General features: G+C 29.3%; 3 protein-coding genes across 10 annotated transcripts; all 3 read left to right on the forward strand.

Moving 5' to 3' along the window:
- Window positions 1–7,159: 7,159 nt before the first annotated feature.
- On the forward strand, window positions 7,160–10,496 carry LOC111306505 (ribonuclease 3-like protein 3). The gene is made up of 3 exons (XM_089750632.1): window positions 7,160–7,674; window positions 9,172–9,318; window positions 10,079–10,496. Exons 1-3 carry the CDS (start codon window positions 7,252–7,254, stop codon window positions 10,379–10,381), a joined length of 873 nt encoding a protein of 290 aa, XP_089606758.1. The 5' UTR covers window positions 7,160–7,251; the 3' UTR covers window positions 10,382–10,496.
- A 1,192-nt stretch (window positions 10,497–11,688) lies between these two features.
- Window positions 11,689–14,946, forward strand: LOC111305615 (uncharacterized). Of its 3 annotated transcripts, none has more exons than XM_089750294.1 (3): window positions 11,689–11,950; window positions 12,437–13,735; window positions 14,456–14,946. In XM_089750294.1, the coding sequence occupies exons 1-3, from the start codon at window positions 11,768–11,770 to the stop codon at window positions 14,714–14,716; spliced, it is 1,743 nt and encodes a 580-aa protein (XP_089606420.1). In that variant the 5' UTR covers window positions 11,689–11,767; the 3' UTR covers window positions 14,717–14,946. The 3 variants fall into 3 exon arrangements, with proteins under 3 accessions (XP_089606420.1, XP_022759039.1, XP_022759038.1); XM_022903304.2 differs by having other exon boundaries at window positions 14,476–14,946; XM_022903303.2 differs by having other exon boundaries at window positions 14,489–14,946.
- A 2,503-nt stretch (window positions 14,947–17,449) lies between these two features.
- LOC111305616 (hyperosmolality-gated Ca2+ permeable channel 1.5-like) lies at window positions 17,450–26,007 on the forward strand. Of its 6 annotated transcripts, none has more exons than XM_089750366.1 (13): window positions 17,450–17,910; window positions 18,520–18,872; window positions 20,086–20,232; window positions 20,771–20,906; window positions 21,116–21,217; window positions 21,422–21,541; window positions 21,729–21,809; window positions 22,446–22,786; window positions 23,123–23,368; window positions 24,112–24,436; window positions 24,571–24,630; window positions 24,756–24,804; window positions 25,093–25,542. In XM_089750366.1, the coding sequence occupies exons 2-12, from the start codon at window positions 18,559–18,561 to the stop codon at window positions 24,774–24,776; spliced, it is 1,893 nt and encodes a 630-aa protein (XP_089606492.1). In that variant the 5' UTR covers window positions 17,450–17,910; window positions 18,520–18,558; the 3' UTR covers window positions 24,777–24,804; window positions 25,093–25,542. The 6 variants fall into 6 exon arrangements, 5 of the variants coding, with proteins under 5 accessions (XP_089606492.1, XP_089606490.1, XP_022759041.1 ...); XR_016331281.1 differs by adding an exon at window positions 25,686–26,007 and having other exon boundaries at window positions 17,483–17,910; window positions 24,571–24,804; window positions 25,093–25,529; XM_022903306.2 differs by having other exon boundaries at window positions 17,483–17,910; window positions 24,571–24,804.
- The last annotated feature ends 573 nt before the right edge of the window (window positions 26,008–26,580 follow it).

Here is a 26,580-nt window from a genome sequence, read left to right on the forward strand (position 1 = left end):
TGCATGCATGCGAGCCATGCTTGTTATGAGTTTTTCCAAGCATTGGTGTTATGCTATATGTTGATGTTTGATGTATGGGTTATATCCATACTTTTGACTTCATTTACAGTAACACCATTCGTAACCTTTTCTTTATTTAAAATTTTCTTCTTCTTCTTATAAGCTGTTGAAGCAAGCTTTAATGTTTCTGCTTATTGTACATTAGTTGCATAATCTTTGTTGGCACCATGCCTATGATCAAAAGAGGGGACAGCTCTCCTAATCTTTGTTTGTACCAAAAAATAAATAAATGATGGGCAAAACAGAGGTAAGCAAATCATGGTAAACTTGATTGTAATTTGCAAGTTTCAAATTCTATGATAGAACAAGGTATTTACCGTTTGGTGACTGCTCAAGAACACATCACCAGGATGCCATGAAGTGATGGTGGAGAGAGATGCTAAAGTTTGAATGCATCATTATTGATTGCAATGATCATTTACAGCCCAATCTCTACCTATTGATATACCCCCTATTTAACTTGCCCAATTGTTGCGGATTGACCTATAAATTAGTTGGCATGGTTTAAGTGGCATGATATTAGAGTTATCATTTAGAAGTTACGGATGCTAGAGAACTCGGGTGAAATATCCTCTGGAATCATTTAAGTAGGTGGTTTTGTAGGATAAAAAGTTTAAGAGTAAATTAGAAACTTAAAAAAAAAAAAAAACTTCCTCGACTGTCCAAGTCCGAGCTTCAATTATAGTCTCAGCTCCTGCAAAAGCAGAGTTTTATTTCCTTAGAAGTTTTGCTTAGGAGAAAAAAAAATTGGCAAACTCTTTTCATTGCTGGAAAAGGGTATTTTCTACTAAGTTTGAATAATAAAAAAAAATCTAAATGTCGACCCAAAGAGGTTGGATTTTGCTAACAAGTTACGTGTAACTAGTGTCTTTAGGGTATTTAGTTAATATATTATTATATTTTTAAGCTTAGGTTTTTTGTAGAATATTTTTAATAATAATAATTTTGTATTAAATATAATAATTAATAATTTTATTTATGATTTTCAATATATTGTGTAAATCTGTGCATAAGCGGAACAAGTAATCGAGCTTTTGAGGTTGACTTTGGACATGAATTTCCAAATTTGGAGTCGATTTCGTACATGAAATATTTCTTTGTTAAATAATTTTTTTCTACGAAATTTTAGTTTAAATATATTTAAAAATATAAAAATATTTATATAATTAAAAAAAAAATTTTAAGCTTCCGCACAGATTTAATTGGGTTGGGTTGGGCTTTGAGTAAGCTTTTCAAAAGTTGAATTGGGTTTGGCTTAACTCTGTTCATAAATATTTTTAATTTTGAGTGTCGAAATTATTTTATATAAAAACCTAAAGGATATTTTGTTATCAAAATTGTTGTACTATTTTTTTTTTCTGTACAACTATTACTTTGATTGTATTTAAATATGGCATTTAAGTCAACCCCTAGTCTTTTTGCCTTTGTCTTGATTTTAGTATCCATATGGTATTATGGTACAAAGCAAGACACGAGTAGGGTGTTCCTTTTTTATTTTTAATTTTTAATTTTTAATTTCCTTTTGCCAATAGCATGCACTCATCTGTATTTTTAACCATATAAAATTGTATATAAGATTTTATTATTGCAAGTGGTAATTAGGGTACATTCTTTAAATTTTAATGGGATTAATTTATATAAAAAATCAAAATAAATAAGTTTTATTCAAGATAGAGATATTGCTGAACCAAGCATGGTGGCCTTAGATCGTGCTGTATTAAACTTGACATTTTAATACATAGGAAAAGATTGTATGCACATAATAATTAAATGAGTTAATGACACTTTTAGCATTTAAATTTTGAGAAAATATACAAATTGGTACCTAAAAAAAATAAAATATATAATTTGCACCTTTAATTTTCAAATAATGTATTATTTTATTTTAAATTTTAATATTGTTAACTTAACTCACTTATATAGTATTTAACAAGTATAATTTTATTGTATGCATGCATTTGTTGAATAAAAATATTAAATATTTTGTAAAAAATAATTGATCGATGCTAGACATTTTTTATAATTTAAGTAAATTAAATATATATTTTTTAATTTATATTGAAAAAAATGTTGATAATATGTGTAACAATCACATAAGTTAATAATATTTATTAAATACCGTATATATACGATGATATGGTTAAGAGATTAGAGTTTTGGTTAATATTATATATGATTCGAAATTTTAGGATGCAAATTATTCATTATTTAAAAGTACAAGGTATAAAATTATATATTTTATTTTTTAAATATCACTTTGTACATTTTTTCAAAATTCAAATATAAAAAATATAATTAATTCTAACTAAATCATTTTACGAAAATGCATAAATCATTTCTCTATCTTGAATTGTTGAAAGAAAGAAAGAAATTACTCAATCTCTCAAGAGTTAGGCCATTGTGAATTATATTTTACTATTATTTTCTCTTCACAGAATTTAAACTTTAAACTGTAAATTTGAAATGTGTTTGAGTGCTTTTTTTTTTTTTTTTTAAAACAGAATATGATTGTGGGTCTATATGGTTAAATTTTCTTTTCATTTGAGTTAAAAAATTTTGAAAAATTATTTTAAGTTACATAAAATAAATTATCATTTTCTATTATATCAATAATATATATCTACCAATAAAAAACATTTGTTTACTTTTCATCTTTTATATATATGTTTATATTTGAAATTTATATTTGATGTATTATTAGTATATATATTCTATACATTATTAATGAATCAAATAATGCCACTTTATTAATAATTAAATATTAGCCCTTAAAATAAATTTACAAAAAATTAATAATTTTTTAAAAACTTACTTGTAAATAAGGTGATATCATCATATTCATCTCATTAATAAGATATTATCATTTAATTTATAGACAATGTATAAAATTAACAGTGCATCAAATATAAACATTTTCTTTTGTTTAAAAGTTCTTATAATATATTTGATACATAAGATTATGATAGGATATGATAAAATGATATTATGAATAGGATTAGATTAAATAATATCATCATATCTTGTGTTTAATTGTGCGAAGATTAAGATATAGAATAATTTATTTATTAATCAAAATTATCCTTCCTCAAAGTTTATGCAATTTAAATTATTAATGTAATTTCTAAAGGTATAATAAAACACGTATATTCAATCCTATAGATTAAAAATTATTCTCTTCACCTTGGGAGTATTGAATTATTCTATACCACGAGGATGATTTATCTTCCTTGTAATCCTATCACTTTCTTTAGATACAAACCAAACATAATATAATAATAATTATCATCTTATTCTATTCATCTTATATACTAAATATGACCTTAAATTTTTAACATTCATAAGTGTCCGTCCGAAACTATGAAGGGTTTCAAGAGTACTCAAAAGCAACAACTTTTTTTCATTGTCTTTTATTTCTTTTTGTTCTTTAAAGGAAACTAAAGTCCATTCATTGTTGTTAAGATTTCTAAGTTTATGTTAATGCTTTGTTTTTCTTTGCTTAATTATCACAAACTTCAATTCTCGATAGACAGTAACTATTTTACTTACATACTTTAGAATGTTTGATTCAATGTCAAAATTTTATGTTGCTTGATTATTTTTTATTGTGTTTCTTCTCTTTTTGCTTCTTGATCTTTATATAAGGATTGAATCTCCTTTTAATTTAAAAAATTTTAATGTCAATTGAATCTATCAAAATTTTACTTTTTTTTTTCGTAAAAATTTGATTGTCAAGAATTACCAAAATTAAACTCAATATTTGAATTTTAAATCTGAAAAAATCACAATCTTTAAAAAAATCAAAATTTATGCTTTTTTACCAAAAATAAAAATAAAAAATACTTTTGAACCTTTAAATTTGGGTTTTAAAATAACTTTTAAAACCCAATATCAAAATGTAATTCAAGATCCAATAGTATATATACATATAAAAAACTCTTGACGAAATTAGGTATTTACAATGTACTTATTAATATTGTTGTTATTTTAACTTTTACAATAAAATATATAAAATTTTAACTTTTAGAACAAAAGAGATAAAAAGGTTTGACAACAACCACCGATTTATTGATAGAATATTAAAATTTTAATTTTAATTCAAATTTTGATAATTTTAAATATAAAAAAAGATAAAATTTTTAATTTTCATTTTTTTCAAAACTTCATTGTTGAAAAAAATATATACAAATCATTATCACTCTTTACACTTACTTTGATATTGAGATCAATCGACAATGATAACATTGTGAAGGTAATAAAGTTAGTTAAGTTGATAAAAATAAAATAATTAATTTGTAAAACATAAATTCAATTTTCACTATCAACAATCTTTCTTACAAATACTTGTTGACACCTATAATATGTCTTGCTCTTACAATTATAAACATCTTATTTTGTCTGAAATTTTTTTAAAATTCATTGAACTTCGAATTTTAATTTTAATTGTGCAATTGAACTTTAATTAGAAAAGTGAATGTTGGATCCAAATATTAAGCTCTAAATTTTATTTATATTTTAATTTTTCATTTAATTTTTATTTTTTTAGTCAAAAGAGTCAAAATCAATTTGGAAAAAAATAAAAAAGGGTAAAAATAAAAAAAAAAAGTGTGTGATTTTGTATGAAAAATCTTGAATTCAATTCAACTATTGGATTCTATTTAAAATTTTAACTTTAATGATTTAATAATTTTGAAAAGACTTGAAACTCACCTATTAAAAAAAGAAAGATTACACAGAGAATAAATTTTAGAGAAAAATCTTAAATTTGATTGAATTAATTTTTTCTAAATCGAAAGGAATTCAATCATTGTATAAGAATCTTGAATCTAAAATCAAAAGGGGGCTAACAGCAATTCATATTAAGATCAAACAAAGGTCATTAAAGAGAGAAAAAATTTGGATAAAATTTTAAATTAACAAAGAGAAAACGATCAAGCAAAAAATTGCAGGAAGATTCACTTGGAGTTTTTGGAAGAAATGCTAAAATTTATAGTATGAAGCATTAGTTTTTTAATGGTGAAAATTTGTTGGAACTAGTGATTCATTGAGGTAATGTTTACTTTCATTTTTTAGTGATTTTTGTATAACTTTTATAATATTTAATTGTTTACTCTTATTTTTATATTTATTGTATGATATTTATTTTTTCATGAATTTGTATGATTAATATTATCTTTGCATGATAATTTATTTGCCTAATCTATTAAGATCTTACCAAAATTTATTTTTCTTTTTGGTAAAAACTTGATTGTCAATAATTACCAAAATCAAACTTAATATTTGAATTTCAAATTTAAATAAAATCACAATCTTTAAAAAAAATCAAAATTTATGGTTTTTTTACCAAAATTAAAAACAAATCTTTTGGACCTTTAAATTTAGATTTAAAAATAGTTTTTAAAACATAATATCAAAATACAATTCAAGATCTAATAATATTAAAAAAAAAAACCCATTATCACTCTTTACACTTACTTTGATACCAAGATCAATTGACAATGATAACATTGTGTAGATAATAGAGTTAGTTAAATTGATAAAAATAAAACAATTAATTAATAAAACCTAAATTCAATTTTCACTATCATCAGTCTCTCCAACAAATTCTTGTGTCTTGTCCTTACAATAGGATAACTTCGCATCATAATTTTTTATTTTTATAAAAAAAAAATGACAACATTGTGTAGGATGAAATTATGTGATGGTTATAAAGAAATATTTAGAAGATAAAACAATCATAAATAAATGCTTTTCTTTTTTATAAAAGTCATAATACTTTAAAATAATTGTAACTAAATAAGTCTATTTAATAGTTTTTTTTTTCTATATAAATTTATATAAATAATTGAATAATCAAACCATCAAACACGAAAAATATATTTCACATGGTAAGAGTACTATTAGAATGCTTCTCATATCAAAATTTAAAACATTTAGCATCCGAACATTTGATTTAAGTCAAAAGATAAAATTATATATTATCTCTATACGCGTGGAATTTGAATTCCTTTCTTATAACAAGACAAACCGAAAGGTTTAGAGCACATTGTTTTCTCCTAGACGCCTCTAACTGACTTTGAAATAATCAAAGAAAGTTTTCGATTCTTCCCGACTCGTACTGCACGGGACTTGTAGTAGGGTATGGGTAAGAGGTTTTGAGTTTCTCCTCTTAGTTATATTTAAAAGATGATATTTAATAATTTTAAATTTTAAATTTTATTATTAATAATTTTTTATTTTAAGATTACAATTTTGTTTATATTAAAAAAAATTAATTTAGGCTGATAGAATCTCTCTCATCTGCGATTCCTTGTAGTAGCTTTTTGCTTTACTAAAGGGCTAAAAAATCTTTGCATACTTATATATCAAATTGAGCTGGTATGCTTTTGGCAGCATTTTACATATCAAATTCAACTGGTTTGATTGATTGAATTTAGGCTTAAATATCAAAATTTTCTTAAATAAAAATTATATAATTGAGATATAAAATATTTATTTTCATTTAATTGAGTTTTTGAATAATTTACTTTCATTAAATTAATTTTTTAAATATTTATTTTTATTTAATTGAACTTTCAAATGGATAAAAATAAATCTGGGCAATTAATTAATTTTTGTATAATAAAAATTCAATTGATGAAAATAAAAATATGAGAACTTAATTGATTAATTGTAATAAAATGATAAGAACTTAGATATTATTTAATTTTAATTCAAAGATTTCCATGCCTTGAATTTTTTGATTCAATGTCAATTTTTTTTTTGTCACAGTTTAATATATAATTTTAGACCAAACAGGTAATTATGGGTTTCAGAAATTTTTTTTTGTTTTTATAAAAATAACATTGGTTTTTTTGGTTTATCTTTTAGATATGATATTTTATATATTTATATCATATTTATATTATATTAATTATACGTAAAATATAAAAATTATTATATCATAATTTATGTGAATTTATTAAAATAAAATATATATTTTTATTAAATTTATTTACGATTTTAACTAAAATTTTAGATTATATTTTTTTATGTTTTCGTATCTTATTTATAATTATCGAATCTATTGTTTCCATAAAGGAATTATTATTTTTTTATGACTCAACGTTTTCCTATCGTCGAAATCTTTTTCTCTTTATAAATAATCCTACTAGCAGTTTGATTTCATCAATCTCTTTGCTTTTGCATTTTACAATGACAGCCATGAAAACCCAAGAGGAGCAAATATCGGATCAATTACAAAAGCTGCAAGTTAACGAAAAAGAAAACGAATCAGCAGTCGAGTCAACTCAAAATATAATAGACTCGCTGCCGAATCTCAATGAAGTGGAGGAGATATTGGGCTATGAGTTTACCAACAAACGGTTGTTAGAAGAAGCTTTTACACATGTGTCGCTGGGACACGGCTTATCCAACGAGCGGTTAGAGTACGTGGGTGATTCTGTGCTTAACCTACTGTTCACCAAACACCAGTACTTCGAGTACCCTGATTTGCCGCCGGGGGATTTGACCAGGCTCCGAGCGGCTAATGTTGATACGGAGAAGCTGGCTCGTGTTGCCATTAAACATGGGCTGCATCGCTTTTTGCGTCATAAGAAACCTCTTCTTGAGAAGCAGGTAAGTGTCAACAAGACTTATTTTTTAAATTGTTTTTAGATGAAATAAGAAGATAAAAATCTCTAATATTATGAGAATTAGCTTTATACTTTTTTAGGAGATAATATATTAGTTTGTTTCTTTAATTTTAGCCTAACGATTAGTTTAGTATTGAGATTGAAAATGGTTCCAAAGCTGTTTTTATCTCACATTAATACTAAAAAAAAATACTTTTTTATTTAAAAGTTTGATATGCAAACTCAAAAAAAAAAAAAAAAACCTCTCGAGGTTTTCTTGGAAAGTGGTTGCCCCCGTGTCTTTAAATTTTTATTATTTTATGTATATTATTTTAGATATTTTAATTTTTTACATATTTTTTCACAATCATGTTAGACACTTAAAACTTTTAAATCATAACTTTAAAAAAAAAATTCTTAAATCATATTTTTCTAATTACATTTTAAACATTTTTTTCAACTGCACGAACACTACTAAATTAGATCTAAGAGTTGGATGTTAATAAAAAAAACTATGATCATTGGGTAAGTCATCAATGGTTATAGGAAGTCGAATTTTGCGTCTAATGTTTTAGTTGTTGAAATCTTTTTTCGATAGTGATGTTTCTACTTTCCAGATACTTGGTCTGAGTTGACTTGCTGAAATATACTAGAAAAGTTTAGAGATTCACCATTTTATGAGGTTTTTTTTTTTTTTTTTTTCCCTTGAACTATGTACTTGTTTTTGGAGGATCCGAACGATTAATTGTCCATTGATTTTCATTGGTTTGTCAGTTTGGGTTAAATTTTGGTCGGACCAAGAGATCATTTAAGGTAAAAAAATTTGATCACAGCGTAAAAATAAAAAACTATATAAATTGCATGTGAAAATATTGTACCGTGGAATAATTTCAAGTTGCTGCATCGTAGCTATGACTATGTCTATGTTTGAAAATGGCAAGGTTTAGGACAAATAATCATGGATTATTGTCTTATGTTCTAAATTAAGATTTGTAGCTTAGTGAATTCCTTTTACATCAGGATTATGGTTAGATTTTGTCAGTAAAGGCATCCATTATTCGTTTGTCTTCAAGTCACCAAAGCATCTTCAGCTTGGCTGCATGGGCCATTATTGGTCATAAATACATAGACTAATGGCTTACGTATAAAAAAGAAAAAAAAAACTTTTAAACAAAAATTAAATAATTATTTAAATTTTTATTATTTTATTATAATTAATTGAACCATAAATATTTATTTTCATCTAATTAATCTTTTAAATATTTATTTTAAAAATAAATATTGATGATTAATTTCTAATAAAAATTTAATTGATAATAATAAATATTTGAAAATTCAATTAATTACAATAAAATGATAATTATTTGGATGATTATTTAATTTTGATTATGGGTTTTTTTTTTTTTATACTTATGCTTGTATTAGTATAGTGATTCTATTTTTTGGTCGATTTTGTAAATTGGACTTTTCAAGCTATAATCTAATCTAGAAATTTCCACAGATTCGACAATTTTCTCAAGAAATACAGCGCTATCCTTTGCATTCTAATGGACTGGTCGACGTGCCAAAGGCATTAGCCGATCTTGTTGAATCTGTAATCGGCGCCGTTTTCATTGACGCCAATTTCTCCATTGATATCGTATGGAAGGTACCTTACATTTTCCTTTCACTTTCACCTTTAACTCCTTGCAACCTTTCGTGAATTTACATAAATTATCTCCCATTCCAAAGGTTCTAAAGTCAAAATAAATCAATAGTCACGTAATTTGTTAGTAAAATATTTTATTTTTAATTTTAATGATTAAAATTTAAATTTCCGTACTTCAAATACAAAAAAAAAAGCTTATGTAAAATAAATAAAAATACATAATTTGTTGAATAAGCCAGACAATTGAAATGTTGGACAAAATAGTCTTACTTAAATAAAATGGTTTTTCAATAATAATTACGGTTTAAAGTTTAGGATTTTAATTATTTGATTAAATTTAATAATTTGGACACTTTATAACATTGACATCGAATTTTTTTTTCAAAATTTTTGGCAAATTTTCTCTTATTAATATGAACTTATAAATGCAACAAGTTTTTAGGTCACATAATTCCAATAATAATGTTGGATGGGGTTGAACAGTTTTCATTATTAGAATATAGTGCAATGAATTTTGTAATACAATAAAAGTAGTCAATAAGATTGGTTAAGTTGATAAAATTAAATATTCATTTGTAAATTTTAAGTTTGAATCTTAATAATTTATTTTAATAAATGATTTGTAAATTTAATATAAATCATTTTTACAAATCATTTATCAGACATGAGATTTGCCCTAACCCTGTATCGAAGATTTCTTTCGTCCTAAACTTATATATATATAAGCAAGAAGAGAATTTATTTATTTTTGGATGTATAGGTTTTCAAGGATTTGTTGGAGCCCATAATCAGGCGAGAGACCCTGAAGATACACCCAGTGACGCAATTATATGAAGTGTGTCAGAAGAGAAATTTAAAAGTAAAATTTGAAGATTTATGGAAAGAAAGCACAGCTTTTAATGTGTTCATAGATGACCAACTTGTGGGAAGAGGTGCTTGTAGTCTCAAGAAGGAAATTGCACATAACAGGGCTGCCAAAGATGCCCTGGACAATATTCTCAAAATTTTGGATCACAAGGATAATAGCATTGCTGAAGAAACAAACTCTTTAACTTTATATTAATTTAATTTTCAAAGTGATGAATTCAAAATGTAAAAGCTTAAATAAATTAAAACACACATTTTGTTAACATTTTTATGAATTAATACAGCTTTTTTTTCCCCAAAAATTAATTGAAAACAAAAGAAAACCTATTCCCAATTTAATTAAAAACAATTTTCAAGTATACTAATTTTTGAAAATATATTTTATCTTTATGTTTAAATGTTGATTATGATTGACCATTGGCTTATGCTTATGAATTTAATTAATTTATGATGAACTTGAGTTTAATCAAATAGATTAATTTTTGGTTCTTCTAATTGTTCCATAAAATTCAATCTTATATGATTATTAATTTAATTTGACTTTAAAGCTTTTGAAACTTGAATGGAATAAATTTTTGGCACTTGTCTTTTTACTTTAAATAAAATTTGAATATAATATATAATTTGTGTTGATATATTTATTATTTTATTTTAAATTCTCGTTAAAATATACATAAACGATGAATAATTTTTCCTTGAGCTTTTGTTCTTCTATGGCCAAAAAAGGATAATATTTGTGCAATACTTAGAGAACTTTAATTTTAATGTATGGGTTTTAGATTCTATTTAAAGGGACAGTAAAATTGATTTTAATAAAATTAAAAATTAATAAATATTATTATAATTGTGAGTGAAAAAAATAATTATTATAATTATGATTAAAAAGTTTAATTAATAAATATATTAAATAAATTTTATTAAAATTAATATTTAAATTCAATGGATAATACGATAAATTCTATCACATCGTACCACATCTGCAATGAAATTCAAATTGAGTTATTTCATTTTCTTCAAAATGGTTTACCTAAATTTTAGAATGATTTTATGAATTTATCTAAGCCACGGGTCTGTATAGTGTAAAGTGGATAACCACTCTTTTGTACAAAAAAATAAATATTTATATGTGAGGTTAGTGACTAATATATTTAATTTTGTTAGAATTTCAAATGAGGTATATTGAGAAAATAACTTTCTTTTTTTTTTTTAATTAAGAAAGGATAGCCGTATTCCAGTTGGTTCACCTTTGGGCTTTTAAAAAGCTTAGTTCAATTTCAACCATTAAATTCGAGGGCCTCAACCTATAAACACAAACCAAATAACAAGCCTAAAATTGTGTCCAACTCTAAACCCAGCCCATCTTGTCTCTAGAAAGGCCCAGACCTTTCTCGAACTAATAGAAACAGAAAACCAAACCGTCCTCGCCTTTCCTGGAGTCTTGGGCAACACGAAATCTAACTCTGCGAACCCTTTTTATTAATCGAATATCGCAAATTTCAAAACAATCTAAAAATAAAACCACGTACCCAAACCAATCTCGAAATTTTCGATCGAACTTTTGAAAGAGGAATTTGTTTGAGTTATGGATTTTGAGCTAAGGAGAGCGAGAGAGAAGCTTGATAAAGAACAGAGGGAGAGGAAGGAAAGGGCCAAGTTGAAATTGGAGAAAGAGAGGAAAGCGAAAGAAGAGGCTAAGAAGCAGCGAGATGCCATTGAAGCTGCTCAGAGATCTAGAAGGCTTGACGCCATTGAAGCTCAGCTCAAGGTACTACTAGTCCCCGATCCCTGCTTTAAAGTTCTAAAAATCAATTTATTGATTTTATTATGGACTCTTCTATTGAATTTATAAGTAATTCTTTTAGGATTGTAATTATGATAAAGCAGAAATTGTTTTTTTGGTCATTGTTAGGCAGAAATTGATCGTCGTCGATTCCATAAACCCTAACCTCCCTTTTCCCAAGATTCTAACCTGGAGACCCCAAATTTCAAAGTTTTAGGTTCTAATCGTTGAACTGACCCTTAGTTAACTATTCTGTTTGGATATTTTAATCTACCACGGACTAGGTATGAGGTCTGCACGACTGCACCTTTACTTTTATGATAATTTCACCATGGTAGACTCCACACAACGTATGTATAGAGAAGACTAGTGCTTGCTTAGATGGTTTACATATGAGCAGAATGTGTTGCATTATGACATTTTTTGCTTTATTTAGTAATGGGCATTTCTAACCATTTTCTTCCTTTGTAGGCTGAACAACAAATGGTAGAAAGTTTGCTTGCGGGAGGAGGAATAGTTTTTTGTAGGATCTTAGAAGCTGTACGTTTTCAGGGTAGTGGAGATAAGATCAAGTTGCCACCATCATGTTTCACAGAATTGTCTAATCAAGGTGCATTTGACAAGGGACCGATGTACTTTCAGTTGTTGGTGGTTCATCAAGGGGGTTCTTCAGCGATTAAGGGTGGTGAGAAGGAGAATAATAGGACTACTCATTCGGGTGTCTTGGAATTCACTGCTGATGAAGGTTCTGTTGCAATTCCTCCCCATGTATGGAGTAATTTGTTCCCTGTGGACACTCCAAAGTCTCCCTTGGTTGAGGTTCGTTATGTTCGACTTTCAAAAGGAACATATGCTAAACTTCAACCTGATGGAATTGGCTTTTCTGACTTACCCAATCACAAGGCTATTCTTGAAACAAGCCTTCGTCAGCATGCTACCCTTTCTCAAGATGACATTCTCACAGTTAAATATGGGGAGTTGACGTACAGGTTACGTGTGCTTGAGCTAAAACCCTCTTCAAGCATATCTGTCTTGGAAACAGATATTGAGGTGGATATAGTCAACCCTGGTGTTGAATCAGAGAGGACAGATCAATACGTCTTAAAACCACTTGTGTTTGGTACATCAGACTCTGGATTGGTTGAGGAAGGAAATTACTTGTATTATAAGTTCTCAATTGATGAGAATACATGGGAAAAAATTGTTTTGGACGATGCCAAAATAGAGGTCAAGATAGATGCAGAGGCGAATGGTGGAGATACTGATCTTTATGTATCCAAGCATCCCCTTATATTCCCAAACTGGCACCAACATGAATGGTCTTCCCATGATGTTGGCTCAAAGACTTTGATCCTCAGCTCCAAAGATGGGAACTTGGGTGCTGGTACTTATAGCCTTGCAGTCTATGGCTTCAAAGGAACAACCAAGTACCAGGTATCGGTGCATGTTCAAGAGAACAGCAAGCATAAGGTGGGTCAACAAGCTGTGCATTCATCTGCGATGGAGGTTGATAATGTGGAGTGCCGGAACTGCAAGCATTTTATACCCAGTAGGAGTATAGCACTGCATGAAGCATACTGTAGTAGACATAATGTTGTTTGTCCACATGTTGGTTGCGGAATTGTTCTAAGGATTGAAGAGGCCAAAAATCATGTGCATTGTGACAAATGTGGGCAAGCTTTTCAACTGGGAGAGATGGAGAAGCACCTGAAAGTGTTCCATGAACCACTTAGGTGTCCTTGTGGAGTTGTCCTTGAGAAGGAAGACATGGTAGGCCACACTTCTTTCTACAGAAAATTCATTTCAATTTACTATATTTGAATTAACTAGGGCATTATTACTGCCAATTTTTGTTAATTTATTTCAGAAGTGGAACATAAGCTAATTCGCGAATCTGACAACTATTGTTCTGGTTCTATTAGAATGTTGCATGTGCATTACTTGAAGTGTGTGTTCTGGTTCTATTATAATGTTGCATATGCATTACTTAAAGTGTGTCATTCTGTGCCAGTTCCAGATGGCATATCCACTAGCCCCCTTTTAAGCCAGCAGAGGATGACTAGGAATGAGTATGAATACTTAATTGTAAATTAGGGTTTCTTGTGTTCTTTTAGGTTGTAAATACATTATTAGACATTTAGAGATGCCAGTGCTGTTGACATGTCTTAGACATTATCAATCAAAATTTAAGGTTTGAAATTGTTGGAAGTGTTCATAAAAGACAACCTCAAATCGCTGGCACGCCATCACTGTGGCATTTCTAAACTCAGTTCAACATTTTGTTTTGTCTTTTTAAAAACACAACATTTTATGTTTGATGTGTAAATCACCTAAGCTAGTTAAAGGAACATGATGATCTTTTGTTTAGCTCCTGGAGTGACCACAATGATTGGAGTCTGTCATTAAATCTGATATCAAAATGAGAAATTGAAAAGTTGGTGATTGGAAAGTGGAAGCCTTGATTGCATCTTTCTTTTCTTGTTGATCTAGATATCTTTATTAATTTTCAGTATGTTGGGACAGGTGCAACACCAAGCTTCAGATTGTCCCCTGCGTCTAATTACGTGTCGGTTTTGTGGAGACATGGTTCAAGCTGGAAGCTCTGCCATGGACGTTCGTGACAGATTAAGAGGACTTTCTGAACATGAGAGCCTTTGTGGCTCAAGGACTGCTCCATGTGATTCTTGTGGACGTTCTGTAATGTTGAAAGACATGGACATCCACCAAATTGCCGTTCACCAAAAGAACTAATGTCAGTCCAACTTCCCGATTCAATTAAAGTCCAAAGTCAGCACTATTTTGCATGGCTTATATTGTTTATGATTCAAAGAGAAAAAAAGAAATCAACACTAAAGTTGTTCACATATGCATGAATCAAAGAAACTCATGTGATTATTTATATCTATTGTAAGAACTATGGGGCATCATTGTTTGTGCTTGTGAGAAAGGCAATTTATAAGATACTCATCATGTTAATGGTATTCCTTTTATGTAGTTTCACAAGCTAGTTTGGGTTGATAAACTTAAATAAAATTATTCATTTCCCTTTTGCCTTTTAAATCAGTTTATCTTTAAAGTAATATTTTTCATTTGATTCAGGTTAGATCCAGTAATTTTAGACATCAAATATTATGAAAACGATACAAAAAAATATATAAAAGTGATACGATTTAAATTTTGACAAAAACTATATATGAATTTAATAAAAAAAAAATATATGTATGTTTCATGTATGGGATATTGACATGATATATGAATTGTCAAATTTAATGTCTATTTTAATCAAATAGAATGTAATTATCCGTGATCCGAGCTCTAAATAATCGCACAAACTCGATAGCAAGTTGCAAATACAGTGTATAAGATATGGTCGACCTGTGAAAGGCGGATTTGTAGCTTAGTTGCCTTCGGTTGGGGGCGAAAGGCCTTTATTTAAACAACGTAAAGTATATTATTGTTCATGTTATCGAAAAATATGTTAATACTTGAATTTTTTTAAAATAATTTTTTTTTTATAATATACATATAATGAAAAATTATTTTCATTCATAAAATTTAAAATTTTCACGATATTATTAAATTCATTGGTTCATGGGCAAAAGAACTTTCTCCTATTTTATTTTTACTTTTTTTTTTTTAATTTTTTGTTGGAAATGATTTGTTCTATAACCAGAGCATATGAAAAGAAGTGGATGAGACCATAATTTGCTCAATGGGATCAGACTCCGAATCCATGATCCCAACTTGTTAAAAAATTTATTTTAAAAAAATTCAAGTATTAACATATTTTTCGATAACATGAACAATAATATACTTTACGTTGTTTAATAAAATAAATATTATAAAAAATAAAAAATATCGATTACATTTATAAATATATTTATGATATAAACTGTATATTTCATGAATAAATAATTTCATATATTATAATTTTAACTTTAATTTTATTATTACTTGAATTATCATCAATAACAAAACATAATAATATTTTGATTTGCATGTATTAAAAATTTAAAACACACAAAATACATATAAATATTTTTAATTTTTAAAAAAAAGTTTATCCCGCCACAACGCGCTTATAAAACAGGCGAGATTAGATTGTGAGTTTGATGACCATCAGGTTTGGAACCCATTCGGTATGGTTATTCTGATATTTTCTAGCTATTAATGATATTCCCTTTTATATATAAAAAAGAAATCAGGGTTCATAAATACTAGTACAATTTTTAACAGCGTAACGTAACGCATTTTGATTCTTGAATTAACCGTTAAAGTCATCCAGTAAAGAGGATCTGTGTAACAGTTCCATAAAATCACAACGATGATCAATTATACACAATTTTTTAGAGTAAAAAATTTCCTAATAAAATTAAATTTACTTCAAATAATTTATATAATTATAATTAAAAATTGACATAACCTTGCATTTAGATCATGGATAAATTATGAGAAAAGTCAAAATTGTTTTCAGTTTATCTGTGTCTCCAATCCCAAATTTCTTTGAGAAAAAAAATTATTATTACTGTTATTATCTTATGCTTTAGTAAGCATTGAGAACAGATAACATTTTAGTAATTAAAATATTCAATATAATGTTTTGTATATTAAAAGTTTGGACACGTTTAACCAAATCCGTAACTCATTTATTCGTAAATTATGTAGTTTTAAAAATTTTAAAAATTATTTGTTAATGAAACACGTGTATGTTATGAATTATTTTTTATTAAAAAAATTATCGTTATGTAAAATAAAATTAATAAAAAAAAATATCTTAAATTAAAAATGTAAATGATACATTAATACTCGTAAACTATTTGAATTCAATTCGAATAAAATTCAAATTTGATTCGATTATTATTAAGTTGAACTCGAGTAGTTTGACTCATTGATTAAATCGAGTTTGAGTATTCTTATACCCGATTCGAGTAGCTCGCGAGTTTAATCGAACTTTTATATTTAAAATTTTTTATTATTTTAATTAATAAAATATCTAAAATTTGAGCTCGAACTCAAGCACAAATAATCGAGTTATTATCGAGTATAAAAATTAAGTTTATTTTTACATATTAATCGAACTTAATCGAATAAGTGCGAGTAACTTGAATTTGATCATTAATCGAGTTCGAGCTAGGAAAATAAAATTCGATCGAGTTCGAACGAAATATCAAGCCGCGAGTTGAAAGTTGAGTTCAAACTTTTCACTTTATCAACTCGACTCTGTTCGATTACACCCTTATCCTGAATAATGATATAACGATGTTAACATTTTTTATATAAAAAATAATAAAATAAAAATTAAAATATTATTAAATATTATTTATTTAAAGAAGATTGAATCAATTAAATTAAATCTTAATTAATTTTTATACTAATAAAAATGGACCAAATCAATTTATTTCTATGTAAAAAAATTAAGTACTTTGTTTCCATGGAATGTGGGAAGCGAAAGGTGCATGTTTTTTTTTTTTTGCTTTTTTTGGGGTGATGGGTAGCCGTTAGAGATCTCTTTTCTTCACTTTCGCCCACACGACATTGAACCGACCAACAGCCTTTATCGTCTCTTTTATTACCAAAATCAACGCTCCACGAAATAATTTCTCTTTTAACTGGCTTTGTCGATATTAGAAACATAAATTCTTGCCACCTAAGTTTCCTTTTATTTTTTGATATTTAGCCTTTTAGAAGACAAACAAAGAAGGAATGTGCCATCCTAGTACTAAATCTTACACTTTGATTTGATTTGATTTGCTTTTGACCCAACATTACAAAATCTCTGGATTTTCTCTCCTCTTCCATTCACATTATCGCTCGTTTCTTCAGGCAGAGAAAAAGGCTGAAGAAGAAGTGTTTTTAGTTGAGTTTTTCTGATCTGTTTCGGCTGCTCCTGACGAGGAGTTGGACTGCATTGGACTTTGAACCTTGCGTTTTCGGTTTCGATAAGGGTAGCAAATTCGATCTTTTAGTGTTTGCTTCCTTGTTAAGAAGTTGGGAGGTTAAGGATAACTGAACTGGAAAAGTTTTTGTTTGGTTGCCGAGAAAATCTGAGCAAAAACCACTTTACATTGAGAGTTTGTTTCTTCTAATAATCGTTGTTAGTAAAAAAATTTTGAAAAGGACTGAATTTAGCTCTTTAAATCTTATTGTCTGTTCAGTTGTTTTTGCTACTATGTTAATTGTTCATATAAAAATTCTTGAATTTCAGATTTCGTTGTGGTTGCTGTTGCTTTAATGAGTTTCAATCTTAATAGCAAATGTGCTTTTTGTTCAATGTTTTCTTTAAAGGATTTTATTGAAAAAAAGAAAAAGAGAGAGAGAGAGAAAACCCAAAGCACAGAAGTCAAAAGTAGCTTTCTTTTGCTTTCGCTTGGGTACCAAAGTTTTACTTTTTTTTTTTCTTTAAATCTTTAAACTATGTACTTTTAATGATGGAGGTAGTAGGTCTGTCCTTTTACTAAAAAACAATAAATACTTGGTGAAAAATTGAAGTTCTCGCTTCTTGTTGGCTAATTGCATGGATTAAAACTTTACCCTTTCTTCCTTTCTACTATCAGGAAAGTAGGCGTTGTTGATTGTTGAATTGAAGTAAATACATGGCTACTATAAGTGATATTGGAGTTGCAGCAGCTATCAATATTCTCAGTGCTTTTGCTTTCTTTTTGGCATTTGCAATTCTTCGGATTCAACCTGTGAATGACAGGGTTTACTTCCCAAAATGGTATCTCAAGGGTTTAAGGAGCAGCCCTTTGGTGAATGGTGCATTCGTAGGCAAGTTCGTGAATTTGGACTTCAGGTCATATGCCAGGTTTCTGAGCTGGATGCCTGCCGCACTCCAAATGCCGGAGCCTGAGCTGATTGACCATGCCGGATTGGATTCTGCTGTTTACTTGAGGATTTACTTGTTGGGGTACGTATGCTCTGGTTGTTCAGTGCTTTCTAGCTGTATAGTTGGTTGTAGTGAGAATACACAAAAGAAAAGATTCTATGACAATATTCAAATTATAGTATGTCTCAATTTCAAAAAGAAAAAATGGGTTGATGGTACATCTGTAATCAAATCAATTTTAAACGTGAAACCACCAAGTGACTTTCATTTGTAACATTACATTCCACATGTCTAAATGAGCTTGTTGCGCTGAATAATTGTACTGTCACAGAAGCTGCAGTAATATCTAGGCGACTTGGTGCATTAACTAGCATAGAGGCAAATGAAAATTATTAAGTTGAACTTTAGGCATGCAAAGCATGAGTTAGGAACATACAAAGCTTTGTCTCATTTTAGCTGAACTGAGATTCACTAATAATGATTAAGGATTAAAAGAATATATTGGAGAGCTGACAAAGTGGCAAGAGGGTTTATTTATCAGTTTTATTTGTTCTTTGGGTATCTTTTGGTGTTCAGTTGAGGAATACATTATCAGAATTCTATTTAATTTTATTTGGTTCTTGGTATATAGTTGCATGATAAGGTGAATTCAGTAATCTTTGGTGCACATGTGTGTGTGTGTGTGTATATAGATCATGTTTTCAATTTATGTCAAAGTTAAAATCATATTAGCAAAAGTGTAAATCCACAATCAACAGAAAAACTTCTTTCAGTTTATTAAGCTTGAACGAACCTTACTTTTCTTACTATGTAAATGAAATGGTCTCAACTCTTAAACTGGCTTATTAAATTCATAATGTGCAAACTTAGAGTAGGGTAATTCTTCAGGAATGTTGTGTACTTTTTTTCTGGTTTCATGTTGTTTCAACGGCTTAGTATCGTCCTGTCATTGGTGTGGCATCTATATCTGCTGCAGGGCATACCATTTCCTTTTCCTTTTTTTTTTAATATATATATATATATATATATATATATATATATACACACACATGGGTTCTTATTAACTGCTAGTTTGTCTGGTTTTTTTTCCCCAAGAGAATTTAACAAATTCGAATCTCAACCATCCACAACACACATCAATCATACTGTCACGGATGGTTGAGATTCTAAATCTGCGATTGTAAGTGATATTAATCCCATTTACAATGCAAAGACATAATTTATTACTTTTATCATGTTGGACTAATGCCATGTTTTTTTTTCCCTTCTTCTTTTTCTCCCCATTGAAGTGCAGGCTTAAAATTTTTGTTCCTATTGCAATTATAGCATTTACGATCATGGTACCAGTTAATTGGACTAATAATACCCTGGAGCATTCTGGTTTAACATACAGCGGTATAGATAAGCTCTCTATATCAAATATTCCAACTGCATCACATAGGTATGCAGAACTTTCTCATTTCAAACTTTCTTTATCTTTACCCTTTTGCTTTTAAAAGAACTCTTTGACATAGTTTACAACTTCTACAAGTACCTGTCAAAGTTGAGACTAGGAGCAATTCATAGTTTACAACTTCTACACGTACCTGACATAGTTGAGAGTTGGAGCAATTTCTTAAGTTGTATGTTTTGGGTCTCATAGGGCAATTTCTCAGACATAAGATATCTAAGGAGCAATATTTCATGTACAGATGTTTAAACGCCTTTTTCCAGATAGGTGATTTGAATGCTTTGGAGTGTAGATTTCCTGAATGATGAATTTGAATTGCCATTTCTTTTTCCTTTTTTGGCTGTTGTGCATAAAGTTTTGCTCTCTCATTTCTGAAAAACCCAAATCTATTACCAAATTTGGCTTTTTCCAAACTCCACAGTAGAACTTCTGAGAGGCTTTAATTGGTGAACTAGTTTGCTTTTTCTAATATTGCTCAATAATATTAATAATAAATTACAATATTTTCAATACAATTTTTTGTTTGCAGATTTTGGACACATTTGGTAATGGCTTATGCCTTTACCTTTTGGACATGCTACATGCTGAAAAGAGAGTATGAGATAGTGGCAGCAATGAGATTATATTTCCTTGCATCAGAACAACAGCGCCCAGACCAATTTACAGTAAGCACAATTCTACTATTTATTGAGATTTATTATTGATTTCGTTTTCTCCTTTGGCTTCCAAAGTTCAAAAGAAAAAGCCAGTCAAACAGTATAATAGTTTTAGTTCTATGTTTTGCTGGCTTGCGAAGATTTAAATTATGTTACAACATCTTAATCTCTTTTCTACTGGTTCAATTCTTGTTTCTGACATCATTTTGTTCGTAAAGGTACTGGTTAGAAATGTCCCACCTGATCGCGATGAATCAGTTAGTGAGTTTGTGGAACATTTCTTTCTTGTCAACCATCCAGATCACTATCTCAGTCATCAGGTTTGATATTATACATCAACATAAAAATTATATTATCCTACTTTACCTTTTCTATCGTTGGGGATGTCTAGCTTAGTTTTAACTCCTTTTAATACTGGAAGTACATCAGGCTGTTATATGTGAATTTTTTAACTTAATTTGACCTCCTTTGAATGCTGAAAATACATTTTTCTATGGTTTTTTCTTGAAATTATCTGCTTGCAGGTTGTTTATAACGCTAACAAGCTTTCAGAATTAGTCAATGAGAAGAATAAAATTCAGAATTGGCTTGACTTCTATCAAAATAAATATGCAAGGAACCCCTCTAGGAGACCCTCAGTGAAGGTTTTTTTTTTTTTTTTTGCAAATAATGTGGTTATATCATGTCTAGAAATATTCTTTTACCCTTTCTGTTTTCTTTTGAGTATTTGTTTTATCTTTCGATATTCAACTCTAAATAAAGCTAACAAGATCATGCTAGTTTCTATTTTTGATTCCTGACATCTTTTGATGAATCTCTTCCATCAAGCAGACTGGTTTCCTTGGCCTTTGGGGGAACAGTGTAGATGCAATCGATTTTTATACGTGCAAAGTTGAGAGATTATCTAGAGATGTAAGTGGCATTTCTTTTGCTTCCTGTATTTTGTTGCTTACTTCTAAGTCTCAGTAGATCAACTTTCCTTTCCATAGAATTGCCCAGATTTCCTTCCAAGGCAGGGGAGGAAGTTGGATAGCAGCTGTTTATTATCTCTATTGACTGCATGTTTCTTTGCAAACATTTTCTTTTTTCATCCAGAAACTCTTACATGCAAATCTAACCTCTTTTTTATTTGAAGCTGGCATATGTATTCCTCACACTTTTCTGATTATTTTCTGTTTTCCTTCTCCATTAATTGGTAAGCTGTCCATAACACAAATACTCATCTGAAACCCCAAATACTTGACCAATTCACTACCTAGTTGTTCTAGAAGCTTATAACAATTATAGAACAGAAAGCATGGTTTCATTCTTTCAAACACCAAAGCTTGTAAAAATGGTAATGTGTAGTTTTAAACTGCATGCTTGCATCAAAAATATCCAACCATTTGGTTTCTGTTTCTAAATCCAACTTTATTGCATGAAATTACCATCTGGAAAGTTTTTTTGGGTTTTTCTCTCTTAAATCTTCTAACTGATCAGCTATTTGTTTTTATTCAAATAGTGTAATCTATATGTGTGCTTAATCTCTGTTCCCTTAATGACTGTCAGATATCTGCCGAGAGAGAGAAGGTTACTAACAACTCTAAATCAATCTTGCCAGCAGCATTTGTTTCCTTCAAAACTCGATGGGGAGCTGCTGTTTGTGCACAAACTCAGCAGTCTAGGAACCCAACTATGTGGTTGACTGAGTGGGCTCCAGAACCACGAGATGTGTACTGGGAAAACCTAGCAATTCCATTTGTTTTTCTCGCAATAAGGAGGCTCATTGCTGCTGTTTCATTTTTCTTCCTTACATTCTTTTTCATGATTCCTATAGCAATAGTACAATCCCTTGCTAACATAGAGAGCATTGAGAAGGCACTTCCCTTCCTAAAACATATAATTGAACTGTGAGTTTCTTTTTTCTTCTTCCTCTTCTTCTCTACTGATACCTGATAGTAATATTCTTTATGATGTTTTTGGCCTTGTATCGAAGAAAAAGGAAATCTTTATCATCTTTTTATCTGTAGGAACTTGTGTTTTTATTTGATAAAATTGAAGAAGTTCAGGGGGAGAGGGACCTAGGACCTTGACATCCCCATTGGAGGGTAACAACTGTTAGCTGTTAGGCCAAGTTTTTTATTTATGGTGGACAATTATTATATCTGCTAAAACTTTCTTTCCCTTATGCAAGTATTTTCCTTTTCATTGCCAGCATAAACTAACAACATCCATATTTCCTGCAGGAAATTCATAAAGTCATTAATTCAAGGTTTTCTTCCTGGGATTGCTCTGAAGATATTTCTTTTATTTCTGCCCACAATATTGATGATAATGTCAAAGTTTGAAGGATTTATTAGCCTATCGGCTCTGGAAAGGAGATCTGCAAGTAGATACTATTTCTTCCAATTTATTAATGTTTTTCTTGGGAGCATAATTACTGGAACTGCATTTCAGCAACTAAATAGTTTTATTCACCAGTCCACTAATCAGTATGTTCTCATATATGCCTTCTGCTCTAGAGTACTATTTGTTGTCATTTGTTTATCTTGCCTATTTTGTCCATGGTGGCTTTAGGAGTTTAGGATCCTAATTTAGCTGCGGTAACGTTGCTAATAAAACCAGATTTCCTCTAGTTAAATATTGCTCTTTACTGCCATTCTTCTCATCCATTGGCTTCTAGTTCCTACGTTCGCCACTCTCATAGGAATTTCATGTAGCACATATTGAGTGTTGGGCGCTGAAGTTAAAAGATGTCCTGAAACTCTTTTCTGTTTTTATATAAAAGGAAAACCAGTATGTAGTGAAACAGTAAAAGGGGTTAAAGGAGAATTCATCATCATGATCCTTCTGCATTTTTATCATGGCCTTCTTTGTGCAATATGTTTCTTTGCTGATGATGACATTCATAGTACCTTATCTTTCAGGCCATGCACCTAAATATTTTAACCATAAGACATTTATGTTTCCAGTTTTAGAAAATAGATAAGTTCTTTCTTGGTTTCCGGTACTTTAGTTTTTGGTTTGTTTCACACAGACTTGGTGGTATCAACTTTAATTTGATGCTCAAAATTTGAACCTTGAATACAGCATAGACTACGTTCTATACCATATAGTCCAAAAACCTTTACATTGCTTTCGTGGACCATCCTCTGCTTAACTTGTATGTTTTATCAGTGATATTAAGTTCTCATTCAAGTGTTTCTCTTATATGACCTTACATGGCCACTTGCAGGATACCAAAGACAATTGGTGTCTCAATTCCAATGAAGGCAACATTCTTCATTACTTATATAATGGTTGATGGTTGGGCTGGTGTTGCTGCGGAGATACTGAGGTTGAAACCCTTGATAATCTATCACTTAAAGAATTTCTTCTTGGTTAAGACTGAAAAGGACCGGGAAGAGGCAATGGATCCTGGAACCATTGGTTTCAATACTGGCGAACCTCAAATACAACTTTACTTCTTACTTGGTCTTGTTTATGCTGTGGTGACTCCTATCTTGCTTCCCTTTATAATAGTATTCTTTGGCTTAGCTTATGTGGTATACCGTCATCAAGTAAGAACTAACATCTGAATTTACGCCTTTCAATAATAGTTCCACCTGATTAATATGCTTATTCCACAATATTTCCCGTTCTTTCATCTTTCTTTGAAATTCTTGCTCTAATACATGCTTAAATGAACTTGTAGATCATTAATGTCTACAATCAGGAATATGAAAGTGCTGCAGCATTCTGGCCTGATGTTCATGTACGTATCATTGCTGCATTAATAGTCTCACAGCTGCTACTAATGGGATTATTGAGCACAAAGGAAGCTGCTCAGTCAACTCCATTGCTTATCACCCTTCCTGTATTGACCATATGGTTCCACAGATTCTGCAAAGGGCGATATGAACCAGCTTTTATCAGATATCCTTTACAGGTCTGTTGTACGTACACTCATCTTATTTGATTAGAAGTAATTCAACAAAAGAAACCACAGTTGGAACTTTCGGGTTGCAGTTCTATTGCTGTCTTTGTATATGTCATCTCATCTTGGAGCATTGAATATTTTTTAATGGTTTATACAAGATCTCGATACATCCTTGGTGCACTTGCATTTTTTATTCCTTTAAGTACTTCTGCTGCTTTGTGTATTTTTATATACCTTTCTGGTTACTACAGATTCTATTACAACCGGATTTTAATTTTAACTAATACGTGATTTCAGGAAGCAATGATGAAGGATACATTAGAGCGCACAAGGGAAGTGAACTTGAACTTGAAAGGATTCCTTCAGAATGCATATATTCACCCGGTTTTCAAAAGTGCAGATGATAGTGACAGTGATATAGCTATGGAAGAGTGGGAACAAGAACCTGCACTCATTGCAACAAAGCGCTCGTCTAAAAGGGCCACTCCAATGCCTAGTAAACATAGCAGATCATCACTCTCTCTGCCTGAAGTTAACAATGAATGCTCAAAACCTTAGAAGCTTATTGGCTAAGATGTTGGTTCGCATTGTGGTGTTTAGGAGGTTGAAGTAGTTGAATTGCCTATCCCTTCCGGCCCCTTGCAGAAAATCTTACAAATTCTTATACATTGTAAATGGGTGGAGATTTCATAGATAGTTTTGATTTCAGGATCACTCAATTATTCAATTCAAAGGTAATTCCTCAGACTTTTAATCTATATCTGCCCCCTCCCCATAATGGATTTGAACTTCCAAGCACTTTGTGTTGGTGGCTGGCTGGCTACTTGAGTATAGTTGAGTTTTGATGAAGATCAAACTTTGATTAGCGATTTGACCTTATTTTAATTCAGATTCAGCTAAAACTTCACGTAAGCAGTAAGCCTGGGGATCATTGATGCAAAAATTTGGCTCTGTGATCAAACAGAGCAGGCAGATTCTTTTTTGATGAAGTTGTTTTAGCAGAAATTATAATTATAATCAAACAGAATGTATACCTATATTTACAGGAATGATCAAATTTATTGACGGTAGAGGTTTTTTTTTTTTTTCTTTAACTCTAATAACAATGTTAACATTTGCCTCTTAATATATTATTAAAAATATAAGTGAGACGTGTCATCATTTTAATTCGCTTGTGAAATTAATAAACAGTGAGATTAGTTTGTTGCGAAGATTTTAAGGTTAATTCAATCATGAAGTAGAATTCATATTTAAAATAAATATTTTTTTAATTTTATGTTTGTTGTGATTTGAATTTTAATTTACATGAACTATTAAAATAAAAAATATTTAAAATTAGAAAGTAAACAAAGAAATATCTTAATAGAGTGTTGGCTTTTTTCTTTAAATTTATTATTTTATTTAATACGATGCATCAAATTTAATTATCATTTATGTTTAAACAAGTGCAATTTTATTATTATATTTTTTAATTTGATTAAGTCAAAATATTTTTTATCAAATTAAAAAAATTTAATGATAAAATTATATTCATTTAAAAATAAAAAATAAATTTAATTTATTAATCAAAGTGAAATAATAAATTTAGAGTTTAGATTTTTCTTTTGCTACTAACTTTACATTAAACCTGTCAAGCTTGATTATTCTTTTAAAATTTTCAACGAAATATATTAAAATACTAAATATTTTTATTAAAAATTTAATATTTTAAATCGGATTGATCCAAACTATAAATCTCCTATTCGAATCTATCGTGGACAGCTTCAAACTTTGTTATTATTATTA

This window comes from Durio zibethinus, chromosome 21 (assembly GCF_047325235.1).
Source record: "Durio zibethinus cultivar Kanyao isolate XHJ-2024 chromosome 21, ASM4732523v1, whole genome shotgun sequence".
In the NCBI taxonomy this organism is placed as follows: Eukaryota; Viridiplantae; Streptophyta; class Magnoliopsida; order Malvales; family Malvaceae; genus Durio; species Durio zibethinus.